The sequence below is a fragment of the Notothenia rossii genome (assembly GCF_949606895.1).
Source record: "Notothenia rossii genome assembly, chromosome: 4".
Classification (NCBI taxonomy): domain Eukaryota; kingdom Metazoa; phylum Chordata; class Actinopteri; order Perciformes; family Nototheniidae; genus Notothenia; species Notothenia rossii.
The window spans coordinates 65,403,823-65,422,562 of NC_136902.1; the positions used below are offsets into that span (position 1 = coordinate 65,403,823).

At 43.0% G+C, this 18,740-nt stretch overlaps 2 protein-coding genes across 2 annotated transcripts; one reads left to right on the top strand and one right to left on the bottom strand.

Annotated features, from left to right (window-relative positions):
- The first annotated feature begins 9,557 nt into the window (after positions 1–9,557).
- Positions 9,558–11,889, top strand: LOC307036331 (proteasome subunit beta type-3-like). Its single transcript, XM_079676553.1, has 4 exons — positions 9,558–9,698; positions 10,726–10,910; positions 11,269–11,376; positions 11,478–11,889. Exons 1-4 carry the CDS (start codon positions 9,696–9,698, stop codon positions 11,695–11,697), a joined length of 516 nt encoding a protein of 171 aa, XP_079532679.1. The 5' UTR covers positions 9,558–9,695; the 3' UTR covers positions 11,698–11,889.
- A 2,183-nt stretch (positions 11,890–14,072) lies between these two features.
- Positions 14,073–17,253, bottom strand: LOC307036330 (uncharacterized protein). Its single transcript, XM_079676552.1, has 3 exons — positions 16,087–17,253; positions 15,688–15,954; positions 14,073–15,444 (listed from the first exon to the last, which is right to left on the bottom strand). Exons 1-3 carry the CDS (start codon positions 16,301–16,303, stop codon positions 14,420–14,422), a joined length of 1,509 nt encoding a protein of 502 aa, XP_079532678.1. The 5' UTR covers positions 16,304–17,253; the 3' UTR covers positions 14,073–14,419.
- Between the last annotated feature and the right edge of the window lie 1,487 nt (positions 17,254–18,740).

An 18,740-nucleotide genomic window follows, 5' to 3' on the forward strand; every position in this document is an offset into this window, starting at 1 on the left:
ATTGCAGTGTACATTAGTCTATTTTGGTATGTGCGAGCCCACAAATAATTAAAAGTGGTAAAAATAATAAAGATATTCAGACGTAATTCATTTTTGGCATTACTTATTTCACTTCAACTTTTATATATTTCAGTCAAGTTCACTGTACTTTGGTGACATTTAGCTCAAGCTGGCATAACACCTGTAGTAACTTAATTCTGACCCGAGTTTTGTGCACAATCTTCCAGCACCCATGATCAATGTTTATAGCAACCAGGAAACATTCACAGCTCACAACTACACATCGCTTCCCCATCATGAATTGTTAGATAAAAAAAGTTTAGCGAGGTCCGGTTACACATATGTTGAGCGAAAATAGCGGAAGGATACAAAACAAACAATCTAGACGAGGCTGGTGTTTGCCACGTGTGACGTCACACAGCTGGGTTAATGGCTGGCAAGCTTTTCGCTACCGGAGCGGAATAACACGGGAAAGTGGCACACATTTCATGTTATTTTGGGGGTATTTATGGAAAGAATCATTGATGTTGATATGTCAAATGAAACAGTGGAAAGTGATGAAGCGATTTATTAACACAGAATAACATTTATTTTGGACATTACATGGACTTTAAACGTCCACGTGTGGACACTCAATCAAAACCACCTGAAAGCGAGAGGGATTCTGCACATAATAGGCCTTGTGAGTACAAGTAGCTTACTTCTGGCTCTCTGTGTTTCATTCAAGCTCTGCTCTGTGTGTGTGTGGCACGAGCCACTTTGTGTGCGTGCGCGAGCACCGGTGGGTCTCAACCGGAGATCGTTGTGGTTAGCATCTGGTGCTAGCTAGCCAAGCTAACGGAGATAAGGAGCTTTTTCAACAACAAAGTGGAGGGAGAACTCTCTCCTGTCAGACTGAGAGTCTCAAATAACCTCAGTTCAGGTGAAGTAAAGGACTCTCAGTGTTTAGATAGTTAACTTTAGTCTAGTTATCTCAGTGGGTTTCAAACGTTTTGTTTTAAAAGGGGAGTGATTTGTAAAATATCTATAAAGAAATAGTAAATCTGTTTACAGTTCTGTCTCATATGTATGTTGAGAGATGTATCCATAGATCTCTTCATTTTGCTCTCAAAGTGCACCAGATTGATGCTTTTAACTTCAATATTTAAAAAAGAATCTTCGGGAGCATTTCAAAGTGCAAGATAGGGGGGGGGGGGGTTGCTAGTGGATCGCCGGAGCTGTTAGATTAACATTAACATGCTTATATTGTAGTTCTAAGTGCGATGCCTTGCGGCCTGTATCACCATCCTTGATGGAGCATATGTGTGGGCAGGAAAGGAGTGAGCAGAGAGTAGAGTAGTAGTAGTTGTTTTCTGTGACTATCTGCCTCATCCTGTCAGACTTTCAGTTGCGCACGCTACTAAAGAGACGTGTTACCATGGAAACCAAACAATGGTTCAGCTGTATTAAAGTCAGAGTGGAAACAGTTGTGTGTAAATCTGATTTTGTGAGAAATCGGGAGAAATGCGGGAGAAATATGACCCCGGGAGGAAACCGGGAGAGGGCAATGTAATCGGGAGTCTCCCGCGAAAATCGGGAGGGTTGACAAGTATTAGTTGCAGTAGAAAATTCAACTGTAGCGCTGGTGCATTAATGGGAAACCCTTAAAGTTTGAGCACCCTCTATGAAACGTCAAGCTACCCCACAGCACCCCCTAGAGAAAATCTCTGGCGCCGCCACTGGTTCTACGCCTCAAAGGTCTATAATCGAATCTGTACATGCTAGGTTCTGCAGGGTGTGGGGTATGTATGGTGTATATCTTGGCCTATAATGTTGTGTGCTACTGTTGGTGTTTTCAGCTAGCTGGCTACATAATGTTGTAACTGTCAGCTAGGCTACCTTTCTAATTTCTTTGCAACAGACGTTTGCCACTTCGGTAGGCATCATGGCGCAGTTTCCAGAAGTGCACCTAAATAACAACAGTTGTAGGTACAGTTTGGTTAGTTAGCTTATAACATATACGGCTGTAACAACGCCATTGTAAAACTGATGTTCCGCTCATAGCCGAGAAAATTAAGGTGTTAGACATGGGCGGAGCCTCTCTGGTGGTTGACTAATAGAGTGGTGAAGTCCCTCCCCTTCCGGGGGAGCTCCATGGGACCTTATTTCGGACAAATTATGTACTGAAGTCAATGGAGAGAGAAAGATTATCTTTCGATCCCGTTTGAATTGTGCCACGAATTACACATATTATGTTTGTCAATTTAAAAGATAATTTTGCTAGTCAAAAAAATAAAAATTTGTCGTAAAACTGTGAAGTAAACACATTTTTTGTGTGAAACACTCAATGAACTACATCTCTGGTCCCGCAGACTCGCACAACAACCCACGTCACCAAGATGGCCGTCACTGCTGTCTTGTCAAAAAAGGGATTGACTACCCTCACTATCAACGCGTCCAGAAGAATGTCATGCAAAGCTGCCTGCCTGCCTGCCTTCCTTTGATTCTCTCTGAACTGCCTGATCTTTTTAATGTTTAATGTCAACCATTTGTGCAGATAGCATGAAGTAGAAAAGATCGCCGATGCTAATGTAGCGTTAGCGTTAGCATTTCTCCCCCGGGCTTAAATGGTGTATTATAGAATGATCCCACTGGTGTGACAGTGCTCTTCAAAGGGCTCACGAAATATGACTACTACTTTTAGTGTTTAACATTTTGGGTTACTTGATGTTACTTCATGTTAAGGCTAATAAAAATGACAAGGCTAAGACTGTAATGCTAACTAACGTGCTTGCTACTAGCTAGGTAGCTAACTTGATCCAGCCACTCCTGGTCCTTTCATCAAACGGGAAGCGAAAGAACGAGCAAGACCCATTGCTGGTATGATAACAACCTGGTACTAAGCACACAGGCATCTTGTTAAAGTTATCTTATCTTAGCTATCTCTTATTTGGTGGAAAACAATTGTGACATCAGTTATGACATCACTTGTCATGACTCTTGGATTTGTAGCCTTTCTAGTTGCGTATTTTTCATAGTCTTATATTTCAACAGTTTTACGACAAACTGTGACTTTTTTTACATGGAAATTTATTTTTTAAGATTGACAAACATCATATGTGTAATTCATGGCACAATTCAAACGGGATCGAAAGATACGTTTTCTCTCTTCATTGACTTCAATAACTTCAACTTCAACTTCATAATTTTTCCGTAATAAGGTCCCACGGACCGGAAGTAGATGGGCGTGACTTCGCCACTCTATCAGAACAGAGTGGCGAGCTGACCAATCGGAGCACACTGGGCTCACAGGAAGGGGGAGGGGGGCAGGAGCTCCAACAAGCCGTTTACGACAGAGAGTGAATGAGAAATATATAATGTTAGTATACCTCAACAATGGAATTATGATCAGTAGAAATGGCCATGACATGGGACCTTTAAGAAATTCTTCAAAACAAAGTCTTTCATATGCATCAGAAGCTTTGTACCTGGTGGTAATTATAAGAAAATAAATCTATCTCACTGTAGGTGACTCTTTTTTCCACTGACAATGACACTGTGAAATAACTTGTGGACCACAGGAAAGACATGAAGAATCACCACATCCACATGCTCATACTCACCCTTTCTTAATCCCATCAACTAAATCATGCCACTTCCTCTAAAGCTTTGTTTGTTTAATTCTGTCTGCGACATCAATCCCACGCAGCACAACATCAGACTGATCAATCACCACGCTGCCTGACACTGCAGCCATTGTCAGCTGCCTCCCAGAGTCCAGAAACACACTGACAACCTCTGTTTGCATCCTTTCTCCGGGCCTTGAACGGGCCATATAGTCCTCTCTTTGTCCGCCCCACCCGTATTGATGGAATCTGAAAGTAAGCAGATTTGCAACGGATATTAACAGTAGGCTTGCAGAACAATGGCGAGGAGAAGCATGGCACAGGGTCGAGAACAAATGTTTCCTTTATGCCCAGGACTTGTTCTGAGAACAGAGGGGGGAGGAGAGGGAAATACGTATATGAGGAGCAGGCACGTTCTCAGACCTCAAAAGGGGCTCGGGCACCTGCACTGTTGCCCATTAGGGAAACTGCCTTTTTAAATGTTCTTTTAAAAATCCATAACATTATCCTATATAAAACAAAAAAAAGTAAATAAACCTGCACTGAAAAAACTGAGACGTTGACTTTAATTTAAGTGTATAATGTCAAGAGATTTCACATAACTGTATTAGGTAAGTTGAAAGCAATAAGATTAAGTTTGAATAAAAAAATATTAGGTTCAACTTAATATTATTGCTTTCAAATAACCTGATAGTTATGTGAAATTTGTTGACTTTATACATTTAAATTAATGTCAACGTTTCCGTTTTTTATAATACACCTTATCTAAAGCTAATGTGTTCCTTTTTATTATTGTGTGCCTTTGTATGATAGGATATTTGAATAATATTAAACTAATTATTTGGTTCAAAGTATCTTAACTGTACAATGTCAGCATCTTCTCTTTGCCCGTCTGAAGTATTGTTCCTGATGCCTTTATGGAGAAGGTGGTAAGATAAACATGGAGGAGGGACAGGAAGTGCATCTTTTTCGGCAGCACTGGGATTCTGACAGTCAGAGAGGTGGGTAAGGATTGGGCTAGTTAACATTTACCGAAATGTACTTAATTTCTTCGCATGTATCATTAAGTCTGTCACGATTCTCATGTCATGTCACGTTTCTATGTCTAGGTTTGGGTGTTTTGCTGTACTCCCTGTCATGCGTTCCTCCTGGGTTATTGTCTGGTCCTTTTCCCTGGGTTTTTCCTCCTGTCGTTAGTTTCCCTGGTGTGTCTAGTTGTCTGATTGTGTTCACCTGTGGCCCTTGTGTTTCTCCTCCCCTGCACGGCTGTTTCTCGTCTTGTGATGACCCCTCCCTGTATATAGTCTTGTCTCTTCCTGTGTTCAGTGTTGGTTCATCTTTTGTTTGTGACCTAGTTCACCGTGGAGTGTTTTGTTTGTCCATGTTTGATATTAACCCTTGAAATAAAGGATTTATCAGTGTGATCTGCGTTTGGGTCCTGCCTGCTTCGCTCCTCGTATCAGTACATACCAACCAAGAAATGGACCCAGCAGACGATCCATTTGAAAGGGAGCTGTATTCATTCACCTGCTTGCTGGCTTGCAGCTATGGTGAATGGAGGGGAGCGTCCGGAGTTCAGCAGCGAGAAGCTGTTTTGGCAGAGGCGCGCCAGATGGCTACGGAGAAACCAGGCTTGGTGAGATTCTTACCTGGCTGGATTTCGAATTTCCTCTCTGTGTGTGATTCCCGGCCTGCTAGCCCCAGGCATGCTAGCTCCCTCTCTCCCAATTCCCAACCTGGCACCATACGCCTCGGTGGGTTCCGTCTGAAGTCAACCCGTGCTTCTGCCCCAGTTCCTGCTCCTGTCCAGGAGTCGTTCTCTGGAACTCTTCTGGCTTTTGGAGGTCCACGGAGCCTTCAAACGGCTTCTAAGAGAAGGAGTCGCAAGTCCAGGCTAGCAGCCCGAGCCCCAAGAGCCATGGTTCCGGCCCCAGTTGGCCCCTATGTCCTGTTCCGTTGGAGGTTCCGCTGGGGGTCCTGCCAGCTCCATGTCCAGTCCCGTTGGAGGTCCCGCCGACTACTCTCCTGCCAATCCTATGTCCTGTCCCGTTGGGGGTCCCGCCAACTACTCTTCTGCCGGGGGTCCTGCCAACCCTATGTCCTGTGCCGTTGGAGGTTCCGCCGACTGCTCTCCTGCCGGGGGTCCTGCCGGACCTGTGTCCTCTTCCGTGGGGGATCTTGCCGACACCTGTCCCACCGGCTCCGGATCCTGTCCGGTCGACACCGGCTCCTGCCCAGCCTCCGGAGCTGTCCGGTCTTCGCCCTCGAGCCCGGCCCCCTGAGTTCGCCCGCTGTGGTCTTCGCCCCTCCTCAAACTCTGCCTTGCCCCTGGGCCGTCCGCCCGAGACCCCTCCTCGAACTCTGCCTTGCCCCCGGGCCGTCCGCCCGAGACCCCCTCCTCGAACTCTGCCTTGCCCCCGGGCCGTCTGCCCGAGACCCCCTCCTCGAACTCTGCCTTCCCCCTGGGCCGTCCGCCCGAGACCCCCTCCTCGAACTCTGCCTTGCCCCCGGGCCGTCCGCCTGGGACCCCTTCCTGGTCCTATGCCATGCCTTGGGCTGTCAGCCAAGGCCCGTCCTCCGGACCCCCTCCACCCACTCTGCTGGACGTTGTTGGATATATATTTTTTTGGGTGTTTAGGGACGTCTAGAATCCGTCCCTTGAGAATGGGGTTCTGTCACGATTCTCATGTCATGTCACGTTTCTATGTCTAGGTTTGGGTGTTTTGCTGTTCTCCCTCTCATGTTTTCCTCCTGGGTTATTGTCTGGTCCTTTTCCCTGTGCTCTTCCTCCTGTCGTTAGTTTCCCTGGTGTGTCTAGTTGTCTGATTGTGTTCACCTGTTGCCCTTGTGTTTCTCCTCCCCTGCCCGGCTGTTTCTCGTGTTGTGATTACCCCTCCCTGTATATAGTCTTGTCTCTTCCTGTGTTCAGTGTTGGTTCGTCTTTTGTTTGTGACCTACTGTAGTTCACCGTGGAGTGTTTTGTTTGTCCATGTTTGATATTAGCCCTTGAAATAAAGGAATTATCAGTGTGATCTGCGTTTGGGTCCTGCCTGATTCACTCCTCGTATCAAAGTCACTGTCATTGTTTGAATGTTTACATTTTAATATCCCTTAAAGGTCCCCTATTATACTGTTTTTCATCAATATATTATAGGTCTCAGATACAAAACATGTCTCTGAAGTGTTTGACTCGAAATACCTAACAGATGATTGAAGCATCCCAGAAACCCCTCTGTTTCAGCCCTGTTTCAAAAGTGCTGATTCTCTGTCTGTTACTTTAGATGAAAATAAGGAGTCACTCCCCACACCCCTCTGAGAGATATTTGGTTAAAAAGAACCCAATGGTGCTCTAGAAGGAGATTCAGGTGATAAGGTGGGGGTGTTACCTTGGTTGGTTTTTGGCTAATTGGTTACACAAGCAAAAAAATCGTTATGACATCATTAAGTGGCAAAAATCTGATCAGCTCATTTTCAGACATTTTTTATTTAAATGGATTAGGTCAAAAAGAGAGAATCTTTTTTCCTGAAACTTTCAGAATCTCTTTACACAGAGGGGACACATGTATTGTTTATGCATAAAAGACATGAAAAAGTGGATTTTGCACAATAGCTGATTCAGAACGCTGCTGCTCGAGTTCTCACTGACACAAAAGTGGATCACATCACTCCGGTTCTGAGATCATTACACTGGCTTCCAGTCTGCCAAAGAATTGATTTTAAAATACTACTGCTAGTTTTTAAATCATTAAATGACTTAGGACCGAGGTATATAGACGACCTACTCCATCATTATGAAGCATACAGGAGTCTCAGGTCTTCTGGGTCGGGTCTGCTCTCTGTTCCGAGAATAACCACTAAACATGGAAAAGCAGCTTTTAGTTATTATGCCCCAACAATTTGGAACAAACTGCCTAAATCATGCACGTCCGCTGAAACCATTCCTATTTTTAAATCCTGACTAAAAACGCACCTATTTGCCACTGCTTTTAATTGAGCTGCCCATACTCACACTACAGTATGCCTTTTTAGTCATTTATTCTGTACCTGCTGTGTTTATTTATTTATTTTTATTTCATTACCTTTGCTTATTATGCCTGTTTTTAAATGCCTTTTTAATAATGTATTTATGCTGTATTTGTTCTTAAATGTCTTTTGCTTTTAATCTGTAAAGCACTTTGAATCGCCACGTGCTGAAAAGTGCTATATAAATAAAATTGCATTGCCTTGCCTTGCCTTGCCTTGTCTTTAAGACTATCACATGAGTAGTTATCCCAGGCATATATTTATTTAAAAGCAACAAAAATTGCCAGCTTGCCCCTTCAATAATTTGGGCCCCTGCTCCTCTAACATCCTCTGCACGTGCCCGATGAGGAGGGGGTGTATTGTCGAACTGCAGAAAGAAATGAGAATATCTGCACACACACACAAATCTAAGGCAGACACCATGAGCTCATGCTGACAGCCTGACTCTCTCTGAAGGCCTAGCATCTGCTGACAGAGATTAAAGGAGGACATCACACACACACACACACACACACACACACACACACACACACACACACACACACACACACACACACACACACACACACACACACACACACACATCAAACATATTCTGCTCCCCACAAAAACAGCTTGGGAGTCTGTACATCTCTATCTTCAGATATAGTCTCTTACTCCTCACTTCCAATACTCTTCCCTCGATGCCTCCATCCTTCCATCCCTTTGACAGCATGGTGGGGGGTGCTATTGGTTGGGGCTGCAGGGGGTCTCTTCAGACACACAGCTCCCACTCCAGTCTACAGTAATGTAACACCTATTTCAGGTCATGTATTCATGTCTTTCATCTCTGGGGTGTTAGCTACGCTGCTTGCTTACAATCAAAATAGGAAACATGATGAAACCATATCTTATGTTTAATCTGGTTTAATTTATGGTCATGGCGTCAAAGGAACCAGACAACAGTATTCAGACCATCAGAGGATATTGACCGACTCCTGTGTGTGTGTGTGTGTGTGTGTGTGTGTGTGTGTGTGTGTGTGTGTGTGTGTGTGTGTGTGTGTGTGTGTGTGTGTGTGTGTGTGTGTGTGTGTGTGTGTGTGTGTGTGTGTGTGTGTGTGTGTGTGTGTGTGTGTGTCTCAGAGTCAACTGACAGACACGATAATATACTGTAGACCTATGAGGGTGCACTATATTTTCCCTTTGAATTTATTGATACATGCTTTGAAGCCTTAAGTATTAAATATGTTCATTAGTAAATGTGAATTATCCTCACTTTTATGGGCAGTTTTAAGCACTGAGTAACATCTCAAGAAGGCAATTGAGGAGAAGCGAATTTGTAGTTTTGACATGCAATTTCAGTTTGAATTTTGTATGTGAAAGTGTTGAAAAAGCACCTATTTGCCAAAAGCTTCATTTAGAAGTGATAAATTGTGTCCATAAAGGGGGAACTCTTTGTTCCAGAAAGCTTCATGAATAGGTTTCCAATTTTCAATTCTAGTCACAGGTAGAGAAGAATAGTTGTTTATTAGCATGGAAAAACTGTAGGTGGAGATAAATAGAAGAACAGTAAAATGGTGTTCCCTGAAAAGGCAATGCACCTGGATGCATCTCTATGGTTACAACCAATAACCGTGAGCTTTCCTTTTGAGGCATTTGTTTTCAATCCTTTCTTCGGTAACACTTTATATTAAGGTACACAAATTAACCATCAACTAGTTGTTAATTAACATGCATATTAGCACTTTATTAGTCATTATAAAACACTTATTAATGCCTTATTCTACATGACCATATTCTACAAGTAATAGGCCATTAGTTGAGAGTTTTTCCTCAATAACCCTCTAATTATGCTTATTTATTGCAAGTAAGGAATTTGTTGTACATGAGTTTTGGCCTTAATATGCTCCGCTCAATAGCTTGGTTTCAGTCACGTGACTTCTATGAAGCGCGAAATTCAAGTGGAGGTCAGGAAGTGAAAACGCAATCATTCATCAACGCAGGAATCATGGAGGACACCGACTATGTCAAACAATTAAATGAACCTGCACGCCGCAGATATCGTGAAAAAATCACAACACACTCACAATGGTAAGAGCACCAGACATTAGATCACATGCCAATGTGTTTTTAGGTAAATGGTCAAATGTAACTAGTATTTAAGGGTAACAGTTACAAGAGATGGCTAAGCTAATGTTGGTAGCCAGCTAGTTTATAGACTTCTCCATCCTGCTTAAACTTAGCAAATATTCAATGAAAACATATTTTAAGTTTGGGGTTGCAAGTAACTTCAATCTCACAACTCTAAACGTTTCAATATATTCAATGTTGTAGTTAATTATACAAAACATTTCATTGTGATGGTAGCCGGGGCATAGCTGCAATGCTAAATACTTAGCTTACCTAGCTGCACACGAGCTAACGTTGTGTCTTGTAGGCTAACTTAACTGTTACAATCATAAATCCGGTTCATTTAAAGGGCTGATGTTGCGTTTGGGTCAACATCAGCTAACGTTTGGTTAATTAGACATTGCTAGTTTGGTTAGCTAAAGCTTCAACCTACTAAGCTAGTCAGCAATTTGTTAATGTGAGTCCACTGACAGCAGACAACTGCAACAACTTCAACAACCCAGCAACGAGGTTTCACTATACATCATTACATTTAAACATGTATAACGCGGGATAATAAAGACTTTGGTTCAATAATAATGTTCTACAACTACACTTTTTATTTTATCTTACTTTTATTTATTTTGATCGTTGAAATGATTTTAGATGAACGTTATGCTCCATGTTTACACATTTGGGTGGTTGGAAATAACCCTGATTCATGTTTTTGGTCCTTAAATGAAGTACATAGATTTCAGTCATTTATTTTGAGGACAACATTATTCAGTATCTTATTTGCATGTTGCAAATAATACATATTCTTAGGATATTCTTTACATGTTATGCTGTATAGAAGGGCCTCAACTTAAACTTAATTTCAATGAATGTGCTTAAAAATGAGCTTTATGTTTAAATAGTTTGATTTGTCTCTTTAATCAGTTGTTTGATCTATCAATGGTTTAAGCTCTGACTAACTTAACTCTTCTTACGTTTCTCCTTCTTCATCCAGTCTATTATGTCCTATAACGGATGGGCTGTCATGGCCATGCGAGGGAAGAACTGTGTGGCGATAGCAGCGGACCGGAGGTTTGGCATCCAGGCTCAGATGGTCACCACAGACTTCCAGAAGATCTTCCCCATGGGAGATAAGCTGTATATTGGGCTGGCAGGACTGGCCACTGATGTTCAGACAGTGTGAGTGTGTAGACCTCCACCTTGTTCTCTCAAAGTGGCTAAACAGTTGTGAACACCAGGGTACTATGATGACAGGATTGATTTACAACTCTATAAAGCTACAACTCTCAGATCTAGACTAAGTAAGACTTCTCATTTAGAGAAAGCCTGGAGTGTCAAGTACAATACTACACCTATAATGTTTATACCAACAACAAAAGTGTTGTAGTTGAATAGTATTACTATTCATTCTAATAAATAGGGGAGAAAATGTTATTAGAAATTCTGCTATCCATAGCTTTGAAATAAGTTAGATTTGTGATGACTGAATTCAATGTAAATACCTGAGGATTGATGAACGTCTTTGCCTTGTGTGTAGATCCCAGAGGCTTAAATTCAGACTGAACCTGTACGAGCTGAAGGAGGGTCGCCAGATCAAGCCCAATACCTTCATGAGCATGGTGTCCAACCTGTTGTACGAGAAGAGGTGAGTGCACTGAACTTAATATAGACCCATGTCCACATTTAAGCTGCTTACAGTAGGCACAAATACCTGCATAAATGGTAAATATGTCATGCTCTCATCAGGTTTGGGCCATACTACATCGAGCCTGTGATCGCCGGAATAGATCCAAAAACCTCCGAACCATTCATCTGCTCCTTGGATCTGATTGGCTGCCCCATGGTGACAGAAGACTTTGTTGTGAGCGGAAGTTGTGGTTCTCTCCTTGTTGCATTATTATTTGCACAGTGGCAGCTCTTTAACCTGCATTACAGCACCTTCATATTCACTGACCACACTCACTAGAGAAAGTAGGGCTGTGTGATATATCGCTATTGTAAAAAAGATGTTTACTGAAAAGATGAAATGATACTAAGAAGACTGAATAATACATGGTTTCTTATTTACATTTACAATAACCCTCAATCGCCACACATCCGATCACTTCTTCATTTCATTCTCTCTACCCCTTTCCAAACATAACAACCTCATCTCTTCTAACTCTGCTCCTGTCCGCCGTAACCTCCGTTCCCTCTCCCCCTCTACCTTTGCCTCATCGGTGCTCTCAGCCCTCCCTTCCTCTGACTCGTTCCAACTCCTGCCTCCAAACACTGCTGCAAAAACTCTCCTCTCGACTCTCTCATCCTCTCTGGACTTTCTCTGTCCTCTCATATCGCGGCCGGCTCGTCAGTCCCCTCCTGCTCCCTGGCTAAATGATGCACTGCGTGCTAATAGAACCATCCTTCGGGCAGCAGAGCGGAAATGGTGGAAATCCAAACACCATGACGACCTCCTAACCTATCAGGCTCTCCTCTCCTCTTTCTCTGCTTCCATCTCTCAGGCAAAAAGCACTTTCTTTCAAGATAAGATCCAATCTTCCTATTCCAATCCCAAAAAACTATTTTCTATCTTCTCCACCCTCTTGGACCCCCCCAAAGCACCTCCCCCCTCCTCCCTTCTGTCAAGCGACTTTGTTAACCATTTTGAAAAAAAGGTTGATGATATTCGCTCTTCTTTTTCTGACTCACCTTTACTCACCGCTGGGTCACCAGACCCTCCCTTCACCCACACACTGACCTCCTTCTCCCCTCTCTCTCCAAGTGAGGTTCTTACCCTCGTTACCTCTGCCCGTCCTACCACCTGTTCTCTGGACCCTATCCCCTCAAACCTCCTTCAGACTATCGCTCCTGATATTCTACCATTTCTCACCCATTTCATCAACACTTCTCTAACTTCTGGTCACTTTCCAAACAGTCTCAAGGAGGCAAGAGTAAACCCTCTCCTAAAGAAACCCACTCTCAACCCGTCTGATGTTACTAACTACAGACCCGTCTCTCTCCTCCCGTTCCTGTCTAAAACACTTGAACGCGCTGTCTTTAAACAACTCTCCTCTTATCTCCATCAGAACAACCTTCTGGATCCGCACCAGTCTGGTTTCAAGGCAGGTCACTCAACAGAAACTGCTCTCCTTGCTGTCTCTGACAAACTGCACACTGCTAAAGCAGCCTCCCTCTCCTCTGTCATCATCCTTCTGGACCTGTCTGCTGCATTCGACACGGTGAACCATCGGATCCTCCTTCGCACTGTCCAAGAACTTGGAGTTTCAGGCACTGCACTTTCCCTCCTCACCTCATACCTCAACGACCGCACCTACAGGGTTACTTGGAGAGGGTCCGAGTCCGACCCTTGTCAATTAACTACGGGGGTCCCTCAGGGCTCGGTTCTTGGTCCCCTCCTCTTCTCCCTGTACACAAACTCGCTCGGGTCTGTCATTAGCCCGCATGGTTTTTCATACCACTGCTACGCTGACGACACCCAACTAATTCTGTCCTTTCCCCGCTCAGAGACCCAGGTCGTCGCACGCATCTCTGCTTGCCTAGCAGACATCTCTCGGTGGATGTCTGCTCATCACCTCAAGCTCAACCTTGACAAGACTGAACTGCTCTTCCTTCCGGGAAAAGATTGTCCCACTCTTGACCTAACAATCAACATCGGCACCTCTGTTGTTTCCCCGACTCAGACTGCAAGGAATCTGGGTGTGGTCCTAGATAACAAACTGTCCTTCACTGCAAACATCGCTGCTACAACCCGCTGCTGCAGATACACGCTTTACAACATCAGGAGGATACGTCCCCAGCTGACCCAGACATCAGCGCAGGTTCTGGTCCAGGCTCTCGTCATCTCACGCCTAGACTACTGCAACTCCCTCCTGGCTGGTCTACCTGCATGTGCCATCCGACCTCTGCAGCTCATCCAGAATGCAGCGGCTCGTCTGGTCTTCAACCTTCCCAAATTCTCCCACACCACACCGCTCCTCCGCTCCCTTCACTGGCTTCCAGTAACTGCTAGAATCCACTTCAAGACACTGGTACTTGCGTACCATGCTGCGAATGGATCTGGCCCTTCCTACATCCAGGACATGGTTAAACCGTACACCCCAGCACGTGCACTCCGCTCTGCATCAGCCAAACAGCTCGCTGCACCCGCACTGCGAGGGGGACCCAAGTTCCCGTCAGCAAAAACACGTGGGTTTGCTATCCTGGCTCCAAAATGGTGGAATGAGCTCCCCATTGAAATCAGGACAGCAGATAGCTTACACATCTTCCGACGCAAACTGAAAACTCATCTCTTTAGACTCCACTTCGAGCGATAAAATTACTAACAAAGCACTTATATACTAATAAAGGGCTGGCTTTCTAAATGCCAGTTGAGTAGCACTTGAAATGTTTGGCTCTATGAAACCTGATGTACTTATATGATTCTGTTTTCTTAAAGGTTGTATCTTCCTGGTCGAATGCACTTATTGTAAGTCGCTTTGGATAAAAGCGTCAGCTAAATGCAATGTAATGTAATACATGGGAGCGTCACCAGACCAATTGTCATCTCTAGAATATTGTTGAATGAATTAAGCCTGAATGTAGATGAACGTTGTATATTGAGTAGGGCTACACAATTTACAACACACAAAAAGATGTTTACTGAAAAGATTAAATGATACTGAATAATACATTGTTTCTTATTTACAAGACTACAGCTCCAATGGGACGACAGACACTGACAGATTAGACAAGGCACAGCAAATAACCCCAATCTTGTCAATTAATGCTAGTGCCTCACCTGGTTTTGTTAGCATGTGCTCTATGGGCACAGCTCTGCTTTGCAGAAGCTGATATTTTCTTCTGACTAATCCTATGACTCTTTCGACATGAATACGCACATTAGCTATTTTTCTTGTTTCTTCCACCTCGTATGCTGACAGCTGACTTTTCCCCCTGGTGAATGCAGGCATCTTTAGTGAAGCACAGTAAAATCCCACACTCTCGCCAATATCGAACCCACAGTCTGCTAGGACAATATCTCCAGGTAACAGGTTTTTTAGGAGCCCACTCTGTATTGTGATCTGTTTATCACTAACTCTTCCTCCCCAGGCACAAGATATGTAAGTGACATAGCCTTGGGGAGCAACACCAATCAGAAATGTAACAGTATGGTGATGCTTGTAGTTGGACCATGTTTGTGCTCTAGCTAGTAAATTAGAGGGCCTCTCAATCAAAACTTCAAAACAGTCAACAATCACAGCAACTCTACATCCAAATGCCTGTCTGAATCCCATTGGCATTGTAGCTTGAAGCACATGTCGCTCTGGCCACTCAATTATAAATTCTGTACTCTCATGAAGTATGTCAATTAACTTATGCCAAATTCTAGAAGCAATGGAGAGAGAGATGTTGAACCTGAAAGCCAAATCTTTCAGAGGGAGATTTAGTCTCAGCCTCAGCAAAACTAAAATGAACTGTTCAAATTTGGAGAGCACAGACATAGGGCCACATGTGATGTAGGGCTCGCACAGTTGAAAAACCTGAAGTAAAACTAAGAAGTTGGGGAGCCCGGTGTAAAACTTTGTCTTCTCTTCGTTGTTCTCAAAGGACTCCTGGTTGAACTTTGTATCCAGTGCCTTTGTCCGAAGATCTCCCAGCTCTGTTGTGTTCTGTCTCAGAACATCCTCCATCCTCTCGATGTCCTCCATCGTTACATCAGTCTGGCATCCTGCATCTGCATACAATATAGCAGTAGCAAGCATAATTAGTTATTTAAAATAGTCAAATATGAATGTGAATTGTTGTGAAGTCATCTTTTTGACAACCTTTTTACAGACATGCAAGTTCTCTGTTCCAATTATTGCAGATTCTCAAGTCAGTACTCTATTTTCAAAACCTAAACCTAATTCAAAGTTTGCATTGATTTTCTGACAATCACATTTGTAATATTTAATAATAATGCTGGTGGTTAATTTACCTTGTTGGTCATTTAATATCCCACTGGTGTCCTCTGGTTGTGGGCTGTCAGACGGGGGCTGCGTCGGTTCTGGGCTCTCGGTTGTCTGCAGGAGATCCAACAAAGCCTCTGCACATTCTGATTGTCTTTGTTGGTCTTCCTTGAGCTCCATCCTCTGCTCTCGTCGAAGAGATGCCTCTGATCTGGGCTTACTTGTTGTGTGGTAACCGAGGCTAACAGTGGGAGCCCAGTCTACCGACTCAACGTCACCCAAAGCGCTAGGGCACCCTAGAAAGTCCCAACAAAGTCCATATTAGACTACAGGTAACTTAAGCATGATCAGTATTACTAAGTAAATAAGCATTTAACCACAACCCAATAATACATAAACAAAGCCACAAAAACCAAGTTAGCTAATACCTCTGATGAAGTGGTCGCTGCAGACACGTGCATTAGACGACTCTGCTCCTCCCGACCGCAGATGTAGGTTTGAAAGCCATTTTTTCCGGCGTTCTTCGGTTAGCTTCTTAAATTGCTCAGCTTTATGGACGACAACCTTCGGCACTCGGTAAAACCTCTTGTTTTTCTCTCGGCCGGATCGATTGGAACAACCGTAAACTACACAACACACCGGCATTTTCACAATGGTAACAGCAGCTAGATCCTCTGTAGAAAATTACTTCCTGACCTCCAATGGAATTTTGCGCCAAAGGAACGCAGCGGTGTGACGTCAAGTGAAACCAAGCTATATGGGCGTAATAAGGCAGTAGTAGCACAAGAATAGTAATTCTCCCATAATAACACAAATAACAAATATGATCTATTCTTATGTAACAAGACATGAAACTATATGTGTTAATTGTGTCTAAATAACTAAAGATTAGGTATTTATATCTAAGAATATGTTTTGGGGTATTGACGGTTCAGCTACCAGTAGCAAGGTGATATTGACCAGCATGTTTCATATTTGCACATTTATATTTTTGTAAAATGTACTGAAGGTTGGACAGGAAATCGGGTACAGGAAGTAGGAGAAAGTGAACTGAATAGAGAACCGCAGTGACGCGTCGTAAAACCCAGAAGTAAACTTCTTCCTGTTCTTCTTGAAAAACCAATGCAAATTCTCCATAGGATTTTGGAAAATAGCTCGAAATAAGGTCTGTGGTTGACACACATTTAAGAGAGGGATCACGTTTTGTTCAGCCGGATAATCTCCACATGTCAACCCTACTTTTATAATTTTTGAATCATAAATCTAGTCGCCAAAAGCGAAATGCTAACGTTATGCTATAAACGAACTACAAGCCACTGCAGCAGCAGGGTCGCACGACTTCAACGTCACGGCAACTTAAGATCGTTTCAACTGACTTGCACTGAAACTGCACTTTGAACACTTTAAATATATTAACATTTTAAACTGTATACACCGGTTATCTAGGCCCTTTTTGTTTTGTTTAATGTATACCACGTTTATCTAGGCCCTTTTTGTTTTGTTTTATGTATACATGTCACACTGTGGGAAACAATATTTCTGGATGTATAACACATGTAGAATTTTTGACAATAAAGCTGAATTTGACTTTCGCTTGCTTGCATATTTTAACAAAGCTTTTCATTTTAGCCACACTGAATTTAACTAGAAGTCATGGCTGTGTCAATTACCAGTCTGATATCGTTTTACAAAGATGACAAGAAGAGTGTAGATAGGAGAGAACCACTACAAGTCAGGACACGTAACAGTGCAGCCTAGATGAAGGTGTGCTTACCGGTGTTGTCAGGGCTAGCATGAGGGACAAGGTTTATAGTGTCGGTGAGTAGTGATAGCAAGAGTACCGTTAACCTAGAGTTAATTTATTCACATTAATTCCCATCAACAAATCCATTTTATGGGTCACATGAATTCTTTATTAGGCAAGGCAAGTTTATTTATATAGCACTTTTCAACACAAGGCAATTCAAAGTGCTTTACAAAAAATGAAAGACATTACAAAAAATGGCATTTAAAATCAGTCATTAAAAAGAAAAGCTAATAAAATAAACATTAAAAGAAAAAATACATGGATAAAAGTTACAGTGCAGTCTAAGATATGAATAGTTCAATTAAAAGCAGCGACAAAAAGAAAAGTCTTCAGCCTGGATTTAAAAGTAGTAAGAGTTGCAGCGGACCTGCAGGTTTCTGGGAGTTTGTTCCAGATATTTGGAGCATAATAACTGTATGCTGCTTTACCATGTTTAGTTCTGACTCTGGGGACAGAAAACTGACCAGTCCCTGAAGACCTGAGAGACTTGGATGGTTCATCATTTAGCAGGAGGTCAGAAATGCATTTTGGTCCTAAACCATTCAGTGCTTTATAAACAGCAGCAGTATTTTGAAATCTATTCTTTGACACACAGGAAGCCAGTGTAAAGACTTCAGAACTGGAGCGATGTGATCCACTTTCTTAGTGTTAGTGAGGACTCGAGCAGCAGCGTTCTGAATCAGCTGCAGCTTTCTAATAGATTTTTTAGTGAGACCTGTGAAGACACCATTGCAGTAGTCTAGTCTACTGAAGATAAAAGCATGGACACGTTTTTCCAAATCCTGCTGTGACATGGGAAATGTTTGTGTTGCAGCAGCATAACAAGAAAAACAAAATATAAGTTATTATATACAAAAGTATGTGAGGGATGGAATATTTAATTGAATATAAATGTAAAATGTACATGTGATTTTACGTCCAAGAGAAGCTATGGAGCAGAGAGTTCTCTGCCAGCCAGAGGTGATTTGTTATTAGTTCAATATGTCAAACTGATTTCCCTGACTACAATCTTTAGTTACATGGTGAAACGTTATGCTGCTTGTACCGGACCGGGCGTTTGGGGCGGCCGCCCCTAGACTCTGGAACGCACTTACCCCGGTCCTGAGATCGGCTCCCTCCCTCAACCTGTTCAAGGGACACCTAAAGACGCACTTATTTAAGCAGGCGTTTGAGCAGTCTTAGGCCGTTCATCACGTCACTGTCCTGTCACTGTCGATCACTGGTCCTCTTGCACTTGGTTTCATGTTTGTATATTGTTTTTAAGTTTGTATTCTA